General features: G+C 44.1%; 1 protein-coding gene across 1 annotated transcript in view; it reads right to left on the bottom strand.

Moving 5' to 3' along the window:
- Positions 1-15,025, bottom strand: part of LOC120936780 (actin-like protein 6A) — a 56,948-nt gene that overhangs the window by 5,811 nt on the left and 36,112 nt on the right. The window contains exons 6-12 of the mRNA XM_040349424.1: positions 14,332-14,426; positions 11,253-11,359; positions 9,221-9,310; positions 9,063-9,124; positions 7,147-7,261; positions 1,968-2,048; positions 935-1,030 (exon numbers count right to left, since the gene is read on the bottom strand). Of these exons, the coding sequence (XP_040205358.1) occupies positions 935-1,030; positions 1,968-2,048; positions 7,147-7,261; positions 9,063-9,124; positions 9,221-9,310; positions 11,253-11,359; positions 14,332-14,426 (646 nt within the window). The remainder of the gene's footprint in view (positions 1-934; positions 1,031-1,967; positions 2,049-7,146; positions 7,262-9,062; positions 9,125-9,220; positions 9,311-11,252; positions 11,360-14,331; positions 14,427-15,025) is intronic.

Genomic DNA, 15,025 nt, shown 5'->3' with positions numbered 1-15,025 from the left:
GGAGGGGGGCGCAGAGCTCCCCCTGCCCCAAAGCACCCACCCCCCATGTTGAGAGCATGTGGCCTGGCATGGTTCAGAAGGAGGGGGGGCGCTCGCTCGTCCCCTCCCTTTTCTTACCTGCCGGGCTACATGCTCAGATAAGGGTATGGTAAGGATTTTGGGGGGACCCAATGCCAAAAGCAAAACGCAAATTGCGTCAAAATCGCAGTAAAATCACAGTAAAAACATGTGTCCAAAAACGCGGAACTGCCCCTTCACACCCCCCAACAGCAGTGTCCCCTTCACATCCCCCCCACAGCACTGTCCCCTTCTTCACATCCCCCCCACCGCACTGCCCCTTCACATATCACCCCCAAAGCACTGTCCCCCTTCACAACCCCCCCCCTATCCCCAACAGCACTGTCCCTTTCACACAACCCTTCACAGTACTGCCCCTTTCACATTCCCACACAGTATTGCTCTCCTTTACATGACCCCCCCCCCCCATGTTGTTTCCTCCCTTCACTCTCCCCCTACCTTACAAAGAGCGGAGAGTAGGAGGCGGGACAATCCTGAACTGAAGGCAGAGGCACAGCAGCACTGGATGCGGCACGGGAGCTGCCAGGTAACTTTTCATATTAGCAAGCTGGTGATTGGTTGCTAGGACCACCTCCTAGCAGCCAATCACTGCCTGGTTAACGTGAAAAGTTTATTCAGGCAGCTGCCTCTCTCTACGCAGTGTTGGTCCCGCCCCCAGTCCAGAATTGTCCCACCTCCTGCTGTCCACTCTGCTCTGCTAATTACAGCGGTGGAGGCTGGGGACTAAATGGTGCGATTGCGGCAGTCCGGAAACAGCAGTAGCTGGGGCTGGACGCGGACTGCGGACCACCATTTAGTGATGCCCGCTTTAGAGTATATGGCTTTGCAGAAAATATTATTAATAAAAAAAACATACCTTTGGTGTCTTCTGGAAAAGATATTTTGTCAGTCTTTCTGTGAAACCCGGCAGTAGTGTATTTCCTCCAACTACAACCACGCTGGCAGACATTTTCTACAAAGTACAATGCATTGTTACTTAACTCTTCCTAGTATAGAATTTGTAGCAGTCAATAAGCTCTAGTCTAGTCCATCAAAACAGAATAAAAAAAATGATATTCAGCTCGGTGCATGCAGAATCGGTCCCTTGCATTTCTATGATTGAGAACTGAGTGATCAGCAGTCCTTGCCATCTTCAGCTCTCTGCTCTGTACCTCCAGAGCTCACTGGAGTGCTGGGCTGTGGAGGGGGCAGGAGTGGCTGGCTCAGGCTCTCAGAAGCTCGCTAAGAGGCTGCCGGTCCAAGCAACCATGTGAACCTGAACCAGCTCTGTGACGTCATCCAAACTGACACTATCTCCACAGTCCTCTCAGGCTTCACACTCCCCAGCTGACTTCTCAGGAGATCTCCCAGATGTGCTGACTTGCTCCCGCTGTCCTCTCCTCAAGGAAGAGCTTTTGGGGGATCCTTCCAGCACCTGAGTTCCAGACTTGAAGTCCCCCCCCCCAGACTAGGGGCCACCCTGCAAGGGCTTCCGATAGCCTCCTCAGCACTCCAACTCCATCTTAATCTTCATCTTCCACCTGACTGATCCTGCTGGCATGGCTCATGATTATTTATGCGGTAAGCTCTGCCTCCTGCCGGCCCAAAGCTGTGGATTGGCTGAGGCCTCACAAATATGCATGACAGCTCCTCCTAGCTTCCACCCACTACATCTAGAACCTTCTCCAAGGTTCCAGAAAACAGGGGAAGGCACCAGAAGAGCTGTCAGATTTCAAGTCACTCTAACCCTGATCCAAATGCAGCCCAGGATGGCTCTCAGACAAGCCAATTTACCTACTCTAACCACTTACTATATACATCTAGCACACTAGCTAGAGGGTGCTACATATCTATCCAAAGTGATTTAGGCAATTAGATAGGTCTCATTTATGTTCTTATTGCATGCTTACCGGCTGGAGGTCAGGGTCGCACATTTTTATACTTTCGGATACAACATCAGTGATCCCAAGCATAGTACTGTCGAGTGAATTCTGAAAAGGAAGGACACTATAATCAGATATTCGTTAATAGCTACATTAATTATCAAATATTTACACATTTAAAAAAGACAAAGGACAAACAATCTTGTTAAAATGGCAAACTACTACAATCTATGACACAGATTTTGTGTAGGCTGGCCCTTTATTACAGGCTTTTAATTTTCTTATGCCCTGCCTTTGCTTCTCTACTAGACTTGTTCCCTAGGAATGCGTCACTACCAAATAAAGGGAAGCGTTTTTGCACCTCGGTTAAAAGCTTGTATAAGCCTTGTAACTTGACAGCTGGAGTGTACACGCCTCTGGTAGCTTTGCATAACAAGCAGACAGTATACTGCAATTGTATAGTATATTCTGGTTTTATGTGGCAATATTGTTCATTGTGACAAAAAAGAAGGGAGCTTTTGCACACAGGTGTTATAGTCGCAAAAGTGCTATGACTGTTTAACCCCTTTGAAGCCAGAGCATTTGATTTACCTTTTTGACCTCATTTGCAGCTCATCAGTTTGGAGTTAGCAAAAAAAAAGGCCTAAAGCCGCGTACACACGACCATTTTTAATGTCCTAGCAATAGAGTACAAGCTAAGGGGAGGTTTTCCACTAAATAAAATGGCGGGTTATGATTTTCCGGTTACCGAAACATATGCTTCCGGTCATGTGCCTTATGTAAGGGATAGGGTGGAACAGTTAAAATGGCGGATCGATGACTTACGGTCACACGAGATGACCATATGCTTCCGGTCATGCGCCTCATGTAAGGGATGGGGTGGAACAGTCAAAATGGCGGACCGATGACTTCCGGTCATACGAGACGACCATTTCCGGCCAGACGGTACGATGGTGGAACCTGGGGACATATAACGCTGAATGATGGGGATAGTGAGATAGGGGTGGAGCGGGTCTGCACCAGGGAGGGCAGAATAAAAGAAGGATCCCCAGGATTAGTAGATTTTTTTACGGAACCCGGGAGTTTGTTATGAACAGGACAAAAGGGCAATGGTTCCAATAATAGCAATGGCAGCGAAACCACTTCCGGTTTAGGCACTTCCGGTGGGGGCAGAGCGGACATTCTCGGCCATAACTCATTTTAAGGGGTATAAATGATAGGAGCAATATTAGTACAGCAGCTTCCTGATGGTGCAAATATTCTTGCGAAATGCGTAGAGGCTGCTGGTGAGAGGACCCACACGACACACCGCCAATCGTAGGAGAGGCTTGCGGGGCATGCTTCTATAGGAACGCACCTTTACTAACCGCATACACGGCTGGAGAAGCTGGGTGCCGGCATAGAGGCACATGAATATGTGAGTGCAATAGTCTTTTTTTAGCTAGATTCAGGTACATTGCCGCATCTTTGCGGCGGCGTAGCGTATCGTATTTACACTACGCCGCCGTAAGTTAGCTAGGCAAGTACTGTATTCACAAAGTACTTGCCTGCTAAGTTACGGCAGCATAGCGTAAATGTGGCCGGCGTAAGCGTGCCTAATTCAAATTCGGCTGAGGGGGCATGTACATATCCCAGTGTGCATTGCGGCAAAGTACGCCGCAAGGATGTATTGGTTTTAACGTGGAAGTAAATTACGTCCAGCCCTATTCACGGACGACTTACGCAAACAACGTAAAATTTTCAAATTTCCACGCGGGAACGACGGCCATACGTAACATTACTAGTCCAACTATTTGATGGAGTAACTTTACGCCTGAAAATGCGTTACGTAAACGGCGTATCTTTACTGCGACGGGCGGACGTACGTTCGTGAATCGGCATATCTATACATTTACATATTCTACGCCAAACTCAACGGAAGCGCCACCTAGCGGCCAGCCTAAATATTGCACCCTAAGATACGACGGCGCAGGCTGTCGTATCTTAGCTAGGTTTAAGTGTATCTCAGTTTGAGAGTACACTTAGAGCCCATTCACATCTAGGCGACAAAACGCCCGACGCCGGACGCTCGTGCCGCTAGAGGGGAGAATTCCCATTGCTGTCTTTGGAGATGGTTCACATCTCATAGACGCCGTACGCCTGTCGCCTGAAAAAAAAGTCCCGGACCCTTTTTTTCAGGAGACATTGGCGTTCGGCCATTGACAGCAATGGGAAGGATTTGAAAAAAAAAAAAAAAAAGATACACTATTCGCGGCAAAATACGCCGCGTACGCGGCGTTACTTGCCGCGGAGGTGTGAATGCAGCCTTAAACTTAGGACGGTGCATCTACTGATACGCCGGCCTAACTCTTTATGAATCCACCTATTTATATTTTAATTCAATAAACAAGTTTTTATCTACTACACTATGATGGCCACTTATTTCTTATGAGCATTTATAGAAGAAGAGAGGCTATAACAACCTATCTACCTGGGGAAGGCGGCAGTTTGTTTGAGTAGGATTGGTTATCCAGATAATGAACCAAAGGCGCAAATAAAGTAGGATTAGGTGAGTGGCCATTGCAGAAGGTGGTGGGATAATCACGGAAGTGGTGAACACAGCTGCACTTGTAATCTACACACAAGGAATATCAAGTTCTTTGGAAAAGTTGATCACTCACTGGAACTATTCAACATAACAGAGTAAAAAAAAAAGGGGTCTACAAAGCGTTTTCCCCTTTTTTTTTCTGCTTTTTTCACATTTTGTTCACATCATCTATTTCTAAGTTTTTGCGACATTTGATTTTCGATTTTTGATATTTGTAATATAAAAACCTAGAGATTCACTGGATTAAGCTGAGTAGTTAATATAGGCATAATATAACTGGTGACACATACCAGTGAGCATTGCACTTTGTCCCTTTGGGGGAATATTTTGCACAGTTCTAATTTATGCATCTTTGAGCACAAACATACATATTTGTATATATATATATATATATATATATATATATATATATATATATATACACATATCTGTATATTTTCTGTAATATAAGCACATATTTATGCTGTATAAGATAAAGCTTTTAGGGCTTCATAGATAGGTTGCTCATCATTTCGGGTTTAATTATAAGGGGCCAGATTCACAGAGGAGATACGACGGCGTATCTCCTGATACACCGTTGTATCTCTTGTCGTATCTATGCGGCTGATTCATAGAATCAGTTCCACATAGATAGCCCTAAGATCCGACAGGTGCAATTGACTTACACCGTCGGATCTTAGGATGCAATACTTTGGCCGCCGCTGGGGGGAGTTTGCGTCGTATTCCAGTATCGGGTATGCAAATTAGCAGTTACGGCGATCCACAAAGGTTTTTCCCGTCGTTACGCCGGCGCAAGTCTTTTTTTCCCGTCGCAAAGTTAGGTGTGCTTTAACATGGTGTAAAGTTACTCCACCATGTTAAAGTATGCCCATCGTTCCTGCGTCGCTTTTGAATTTTTTTTTTTCCGGCGTAAGTACGTTACGCACGTCGCGATTCACAAACACGTCGGGCCGCCGTAAGTTCGCGCAAAGCACGTCGGGAAAATTGCGAACGGAGCATGCGCAGAACGTCCGGCGCGGGAGCGCGCCTAAGTTAAATGGTACCCGCCCCATTTGAATTGTGCGGGCGTGCGCCGGACGACTTTACGTTACACCGCCGCAAGTTTCCAGGTAAGTGCTTTGAGGATCAGGCACTTACACTGAAAACTTGCGGCGGTGTAACGTAAATGGGTTACGTTACACATCCGCAAATTTTCGTGAATCTGGCCCAAGGTTAGCTTAATCTACTTATCGTTTAAACATTTTCGGCTTTCCACCCAAAGGCGATATGCACTTTTTTGCTCGCAGCAAACCAAATAATAAGGTATCAATTTAACAAAAAATCTTTTTCCTGTGCCGGTAACATTTTTTCTATCATTTGTCCCAAAACTTTTGACAATATAGTGTAGGTCAGTTAGCTTAGACGATCCAATAAGGGGGCTTTTGGATAAGTCAGCCCCCATTAGTAAAGGGTCTACATATATATGGCCCCCACACATTGACCGCCCTAAGAGAAGTGTTCAGGGAAGAGGGAAATCTTTCTCATCTCCTCACTCTTTCAATCAACATTGATCATCCTTATGCTGCTAGCATTAGTAAATACAAAGGAAAGTTATTTCATATTTACTTGTTTTAAACTTTTTCAGTTAATTCCTGGTGTTCATGCACAGGCAAATTATGTCATAGAACCCAGGAGTCTTCAGGAGGGGGAAGGGCTTTCTTAGCTAAGCACTACTTGCACACCTGAGCTAAGGGCAGGTGGATTCCAGGAAGTAAATGTAACATGAATCACGCCTTTGACTCAAGATGGCCATGGTCAGAAATGCTAGAGGGTGTTTTTCAAAGTGAAATTTTAACAAAAAAAAGCAAGGATGGGTGAGTTTGCTTTAAAGCGGATCTCCACCCTCATTTACACTGGACGTCCATATTAAAAGCGCTACAATATAAGCCAGAATCGGCTATTTACATTTTAAATGTTGAACTGGTACCTTTTATTCTAGCCGTGGTTCCGGTCTGCCCCCCCTCGGGTTTTAGACGGGTTTTTCTGAGTTTCCGGCGCCGCGCTGTGCCTGCTGGGAGCTATTGTCAGAGCTCCTACTATTCAGCTGTAATGACACATCGCGCGACTTCCCGCGTTGCGATGACAACAGGGACGCTCACGCCGACGGGCACATTCGCCAGTGCGCACGCGCGAGATCGAGCGGTGGATGCTGGGACAGCATCCACCGCAAACAGGAACTACCTCCTTCTTGGATTCGAGCGCCCAAAGCCAAGATGGCCACGGGACTTTGAGCAGAATATAACTGTTTATTAGGGCAGAAAAAACAGCGGAGGGGTGGACGAAAACGGGATACGTAAGTTTAGCACAGCAGTGCTAATACACATTTTGATTTGCCAAAAAAAAAAAACGATTGAGCCGCGGGAGATCCGCTTTAAATATTAAAAATGAATTAAATTGCATTTTTGGTTTGTGGTGTTCAGATGAAGTGAAGTTCCACTTTAATCTAGTTCTAAAAATGTACCAGCTTCTCTTGAGGAAAGAAAAAAAAAAAAAAACAGTGTTACAAACTAAAAGTTAATTGTATTATAAACGATTTGATAAGGCATCATATGGATACAATCAATATCTTAATAACCTGACCTTGGCAAGTGAAGGATTAAATAACACTTCCGGAATTCTTAAACGTTCCACTCCAAATTGACAGTTATATCCATTAGGAAACTCATAAGACACCGGGGGTTTCTTAGCAGCCACACTAGCAAAATCAAGAGAACATGTCATATTAAAGCGGGGTTCCAACCACAATTAGCATTTTTTAAATGTATGTCTTTTCATCCTGCGTTTTTATAATAAAAATCTGGTCACTATTTTACAATCCGCCGCCGCTCCGCATACTTATTCAAAAAAGATTGTTTATAAAACGATGTCCACACCGTTGTCATTTTGCTTGTGGGCATTGTGAAGCCTACAAGCACTTACTTCCTGGAAGTCTTGGATGGGGAGTGATAATTGGAGAGCGCACTGCATCCTGGGAAATGATGGCACACATTTCCCAGGAGCATTAGATGGAGATGATGTCAGGATCCTAGGTCATTCCAAAGGCAGATTTCGTGAGACTGCATAGCAACAGGCATTTCCAGATGAGTAAAAAACATTTTTTTCTTTTTTTAGGTCTAATGAGCACAATAATGAAAAACACATTTTGGGATGAAAACTCCACTTTAAGTAAATTATTTGTAGTACAGTAATCTTCATGAATATCCGTAATACACAGTATAGAGGTGAAGAATATAAAAATAAGCTTACAAAACACACAGGGCTAGATTCAGATAGCCCTGCGTAATTTAGTGCGGGCGTAACGTAATTTAGTGCGGGCGTAACGTAATTTAGTGCGGGCGTAACGTATCTCCGATACGTTACGCCGCCGTAAATTAGGGGGAAAGTTCCGTATTCATAAAGAACTTGCGCCCTAAGTTACGGCGGCGTAACGTATGTGGGCCGGCGTAAGCCTGCCTAATTCAAATGGGGATGATGTGGGCGTGTTTTATTTAAATTATTGTTGACCCTGCGTATTTTACGTTTTTTACGAACGCCGCATGCGCCGTTCGTGAAAGAATCCCAGTGCGCATGCTCGAAATTCCGCCGCAAATCGTCATTGCGTCCATACTTAAAGCGGGGGTTCACCCGAAAAACACATTTTTTAACATTAGATTGAGGCTAATTGTGGGAAGCAGAATCGGGTGTTTTTTTTTAAATCAATGCAGTACTTTCCGTTTTAGAGATAGATGTTCTCCGCCGCTTCCGAGTATGGTCTGCGGGACTGGGCATTCCTATTTGATTGACAGCCTTCCGACCTTCGCATACAGCGCGTCACGAGTTGCCAAAATTAGCCGAATGTCGGTGCGCAGGCGCCGTATAGAGCCGCACCGACGTACGGCTTCTTTCGGCAACTTGTGACGCGCTGTATGTGACGGTCGGAAGGCTGTCAATCAAATAGGAACGCCCAGTCCCGCAGACCATACCCGGAATCTGCAAAGAACATCTATTTCTAAAACAGTAAGTACTGCATTAATTTAAAAAAAAAAACACCCGATTGTGCTTCCCACAATTAGCCTCAATCTAATGTTAAAAAAAGAAATTCGGGTGAACCCCCGCTTTAACATTGCGTACGCCTCATAGAAGCAGGAGCAACATTACGCCAGAAAAAGCAAAACAATGTAAAAAATTCCGCCGGGCGCACGTACGTTTGTGAATCGGCGTATCTAGATCATTTGCATATTCTACACCGAAAACGATGGAAGCGCCACCTAGCGGCCAGCGTAAAATGTGCACCCTAAGATACGACGGCGTAAGAGACTTACGCCAGTCAGATCTTAGCCTAATTTCGGTGTATCTTGCTTTCTGAATACAGAAAGAAGATACGCCAGCGCAGCTTTGAATTTACGCGGTGTATCTATAGATACGCCGGCGTAAATTCTTGCTGAATCTAGCCCACAGTATTCTATGAGGCCATGCGAGCCACGGGTGCAAAATAAAGATACAAAAACCAAGCTTACTTCTCATGGTACATGGTGTTCGAAACCTCAAGAACGGTTGACTTGAAATCATGTACTACTCGCTATAAAAATAAAAATATTAAATTAATAGATATATTGAATAAAAAAAAAAAAAAGTTTTAACTATAAATTTTGCATTGCAATCTAATTTTGCTCACATTGCACATATTATTATACCAAGAATCAGTGACTTGAGGCAGGTTCTCTTTTCTATTCCATTGGGCTGGTGCTCCATCCTGTACTGTTTCCTACAAGTTATAAAAAGCATAATGAGACCACGGCGCATGTACAGTCAAATAACAAAGCAGCTATGATGTATAAAAGGAAATTGAATGTGTTATGAACAGTAATCAATCACATCCATTTGTAAGTTTTTTGTTGAATGAAAAGCCCAATGTAGTCTAATGTAATTGGTGATTATAGGCTTGTCCCTAAAGTATATGTAAACCCTAAGGCTGAGTTCACACCGCAGCACAGAACGGCTCACAGCAGGAGTCCGGTGCATCCCTGTTCACCGTTTCAGGTCTGATTTCAGCCTGAATTTTCAGCTGAAATCAGACTGGAAACAGACCAGAAGACACACAGGACTCCCGTGCAATTTACACCGGACCCGTTCCGGAGATGTGTGAACCGGCTTCATAAAGAGCCGGTCACAATCTCCTGACCAGGGGCGAACTGACCATTCGGCACTGCCCGAGGGCCCCATGCCACTAGGGGGCCCCATCAGGGTTGCCAGCCTCAGTAAAACCAGGGACAGTATGTAAAAATCTGTGTTTTTAAAAAAAAATCCCAAGATTATACCTGCCCCGCCTCTGTGTGTATGTATACTGTGTGTGTCTATTGTGCGTCTGTGTGTGTATACTGTGTATGTATACTATATGTGTGTATATTGTGTGGCCCCATAATCTATTGCCTGGGGGTCCCATAATCTCCTATTGTCCGGGGGTCCCATAATCTCCTATTGCCCTGGGGCCCATAATCTCCTATTGCCCGGGGGCCCCATGAGTTGTCAGTCCGCCCCTGCTCCTGACATACGAAAACCATTTTGTCTGTACATTTACAATCACACCTCACTATATACAGTCTTCTTAAAGTGGTTATGTAACTCAAGTTACATCACATGTACCTACAGGTAAGCTTGTAACAAGGCTTACCTGTAGATACTGTAAATATCTCCTAAACTTGAACAGTTTGGGAGATATTCACTATATACGCTGCTGCCAACATCATCTGCGCATGTTCATTGAAGAAACGACCCACTGGTGCCGTTTTTTCAGAGTCCACATGAGTGACGTCATTGTGGCTTCGGCCAATCACAGCGAACGTGAACCTGAAAGTAACTCCCAGTGAAAGATTTCAGCCGTGTACTTACTGTGCTGGCGCCGATTCAGGTAAGTATTTTATAATGACCTAGTATGCGATGCATACTAGCTCATAATGCCCTTGTCTTGCAGGGTTTTTTTTTTTTTACAACCTTTTTTTACAAACTTTTAGATGCAAATTTTATTTTCTGGACCCTACCAGCAACAGCTCTTTATATTGCAGGATGAAAACTGAACACCACTGTCTCACAATTAGCTGCTGGGTTGATAACCTGCTGTGTACTCTTCTTTAGTTGACCAATAGCCCACCATTCAGGTCTTTCAGAAAGGCAGGCTAACAACTAAGGCCTCGTACACACGACAGAGAAACTCGACGTGCTTGGCACGTCGAGTTCCTCGTCTCGTTTTGGGATGAAGCCGCCGAAGAGCTCGGCGGGCCGCCTTCTCCTATAGAACAACGCGGCCAACGAGAAAATAGAGAACATGTTCTCTATTTTCTCGTCGAGCTCCTCGGCGGCTCCATCGAGCCAAAACTGTACAGACGACAGAGATTCTCGGCAGAATCCGGGTTTTGACCGAGTTTCTCGGCGAATTCTGCCGAGAATCTCTGTCGTGTGTACGAGGCCTAAAAGAGCTAGCACAGCAAACTGACAACGCTGCTGCTAATTGGGATTCAGTAGCTTAACGTTGTCAGTCTGCAACAGGAAATGCTGTTACTTTCAGGATCTCCAGGTAAAAACTTTTTTGCTTACAAAAACTGTATACAGTGAGGCATGATCCATACTGAATAATAGATTTAGAGTCTACATAAATGTTAAACCCTTGTACTACATAAAGGCCTGTTTTTTCTTTTGCTAGTTTATCTTACCTTTGAATCTATCATATATGGAGGAATCAGATCTACATTCATCTCTTGAAATAACTCTCTGCACTGTGTAGTAAGGAAGTCTCCAGCAATAGGAGATTTTACAACACCTGCCAAAAACAATAACAAAAAGTATAGAATTATAAAACTAGTCATGTTTTCATTAACCACTTTAGCCCCGGAAGATTTGGCTGCTCAATGACCAGACAATTTTTTGCGATACGGTTCCCCGGTTGTCATCCTGTCTGTCTGGCTTCAATTCATTCTGGGCTACTAACACGACCGGTTTTCCCGTCGGAATAAACTCCGACGTTTTTTCCGACGGAGTTCCGATGGAATTCCGCTCAAGCTGTCTTGCGTACACACGGTCACACCAAATTCCGACCTTCAAGAACGCGGTGATGTACAACACTATGACGAGCCGAGAAAAATTAAGTTCAATGCTTCTGAGCATGCGTCGATTTGAATCTGAGCATGTGTGGTTTTTAGTCCGTCGGAATTGCATCCAGGCGAACGAAAATTATGATAGAAAATTTTTTCATCTGAAAAATTGAGAACATGTTCTCTATCTAATTCCATCTGAATTTTCAACGGAAAAAGTCAGATGGAGCATACACACGGACGGAATATTCAATGAAAAGCTTCCGTCTGACTTTTTCCGTCGGAAATTCCACTCGTGTGTACAAGGCATAAGTCCAGTGAGTATACAGACCAGATAAATTAAAAGTCTTTATCTGAGTAGATATTTTAGGTCACTGATATAAAAGTAGCAGTACTGATGCATGCAGTGCCGTAATTACAGGGGGGCAAAAGGAGAAATTGCCCAAGGCCCCCTGCCAGAGGAGGCCCCAGACTTCCTTTTTTTATTTAATTATAAAATTAGTTTTATTATTAAAAATAATTATGAAAGTGTGTGTATGGCTGTCAGGTTATTGAACAGTTAAGGCTGATTTCAGAGGAAGAAAAGGACGAGGGCTTCTGGCAGATGTTTTACATTTCAACTTCTCATATTATTTTACTTTTCGAGATGTTTATTTTAACATGACTGTCTCAGAATTTATTGCCTTGTTTATAAGAAACAAGTAGGGGCAAGGGGAAAGTTCATAAAATGTTGGAAAGTGTCAGACAACAGCCCTGACCCATTGTGTGGGAGGAAAGTTAATGACCAGCATCAGCTTATCACAGAGGGAAACATGAGACAGAAGCTCACTCCCTGCTTGACCCCGATTGGGTCAAGGGGCGAATACGCCACTCGTGGTCCCAAATAGGTTAGGCCTCGTACACACGACAGAGTTTCTCGGCAGAATTCACCGAGAAACTCGGTCAAAACCCAGATTCTGCCGAGAAACTCTGTCGTCTGTACAGTTTTGGCTCGATGGAGCCGCCGAGGAACTCGACGAGAAAATAGAGAACATGTTCTCTATTTTCTCGTTGTCCGCGTTGTTCTATGGGAGAAGGCGGCCCGCCGAGCTCCTCGGCGGCTTCATCCCAAAACTCGACGAGGAACTCGACGTGCCAAGCACGTCGAGTTCCTCTGTCGTGTGTACGGGGCCTAAGACTTTGTTAGCAAGTTTTTCCAGATTGGTTAAATTCGGGACATGATTGGCCCTGGATCAGAATTGGCCAGAATGAAATAGCAGAGTGTTGGGTGAAATCGGTAGAGAGTAGAAGGGCTCTCAAACTTGAAGTGCCCCGGGTCCCCCCAAGATCGGAATCCAGCACCTGGATACATGGCAGTCTGGCAACTACCATTTTCAGAACAAGTGGTTGGCAATTTCATCATTCATGTTTGTCTTTTTAAAATCATTTTCTAAAATGGGATTGACATTAACACTACTCTAAAATCAAGATGTTTCAATGTGTTGCAAAACACTTTGGGAATGTGAAGACAAGAATACAAACTGTCCATTGTAACAAATAAAGATTAATATGCAAAAAATAATAAAAAGTGAGCACTATATGAACTATAGCAGCTGGCACAAACGAGTGATCATACAACTCCCTGAAGTGATAAATAATAAAAATGGTGTTCAGCACTCTTTATCCGGAAAGTTCTTTGAGCTATATAAAAAAGCTCACCACCGGGAGCCAAAAAAGTACTTGAAGCAAGTACTTTACTCCAATTGCTTTAAGTACCTTTTGGGCTCCTGGATATCAAAGAACTTTGGGAATCCCTCCATCCAATTGGCAAGAAAGATTGGAAGAATCCCTCACTCCATAGGAGCAGTTAAAGACATATCTTTACCTTACTTCTGGTGAGTGCATATATTGGTGGAGGCTCACAGATGGTAATTCAGTGTTCACAATACTGGGTGGAGTATAATGGCAGTTTAAGGTTGTATATTCACTTGTTTCTGGTGAGTGCATACATGTACTACTTTTACCACTAGATGATCCTTTCAACACATAGTGGATACCCAAGTCACACTGTGGATTATTCTGGGACATTATCATATTTTGGACTTTTTACACAATAGAGATTAATGCCCTGGAGGAGAAAAACTTAATCCTGAAGATTTAAAAAAAAAAAGGACAATCAGGCCCTACAGCAAGATTTGGTTTAGTATGGACAAGTGTGTTATTTGCAAGGGGTGAAATAGGAGGGGATCAAAGCATGTAAGCATTTAAGTTCATTGGAAGTACATTTATTTTTAATGCAAACTAGTATCAGTACAGTACCTAAACTGGTCTATATATTAGCCTCCTGTATGGCCAATTCACACCAGTTTGGTTATTAGAGGGGAGAGCAAGAGGATGACTTCCTTAGTGTGTTACTTCTCATTTACTGTCCATAGCATTCAGATACATTTGTTCCAATTGTGTGTTAAAGAATACAGTAAAGGCTGTTCTACAAAGTGAAGAACCAATATTGTAATCAGTCCATCATGTGACAAAGTGCATATACCAATAATAAAATGCCGTGTGTACGCGGGCATTAGAGTTAGATCATTAAAATGTACCAACATTAATCAAGTCTTTTTACAGAATGTTAAACACACAAAGGCCATTTTAATTAAAAGTACTGGTCATAAGAAAAAAAGTATCTGGACATAACTATTAATGATAAATAGTTAATGCTTACCTTTATGAATTATAATTCCATCACGCACTGGAATGGCTGTTGTATATTTAGATCCACTATCCAAAATCAAACCAGTATTCCTTCCACTAGCGTATCTGAATTTTTAAGTAAAGGAAGTCTTGTACTGTGACAGTGATATCTGTTCTTGTATATCAATTACTGGCAGCCTCACCAGTGCCTATGAATACATTCTCACCAGTGCCCATGAATGCAGCCTCGCCAGTGCCCATGAATGCAGCCTCGCCAGTGCCCATGAATGCAGCCTCACTAGTGTCCCCTCAATACAGCTTTACTAGTGTCCCCTCAATGCAGCCTCACCAGTACCCATCAGCGCAGTCTCATCAGTGCCCCTCAATGCAACCTCACTAGTGCCCATTAATGCAGCCTCACTAGTGCCCCTCGATGCAGTATCAGCAGTGCCCATCAGCGCAGCCTCACCAGTGCCCATAAATACAGCCTCACCAGTGCCTATGAATACAGCCTCACCAGTGACCCTCAATGCAGTCTCACCAGTGCACGGTGATTAGAGTGAAGAGGTGCCAGATCACACAGAGCTGGTATCTTCCGCTATGACACCTGGCGGCCATTGTCATCTGATGTCCCGCCTCCTTTGATAGACATCACACATCCCTGCATTGGGCCAGTGTGATGTCTATCAAAGGAGCCAAGAGGTGAGACATTGGATGACAGCGGT

This window comes from Rana temporaria, chromosome 4 (assembly GCF_905171775.1).
Source record: "Rana temporaria chromosome 4, aRanTem1.1, whole genome shotgun sequence".
Lineage (NCBI taxonomy): Eukaryota > Metazoa > Chordata > Amphibia > Anura > Ranidae > Rana > Rana temporaria.
The sequence above is the reverse complement of the archived record's forward strand: the minus strand, read 5'-3'. Positions and strand labels throughout refer to the sequence as shown.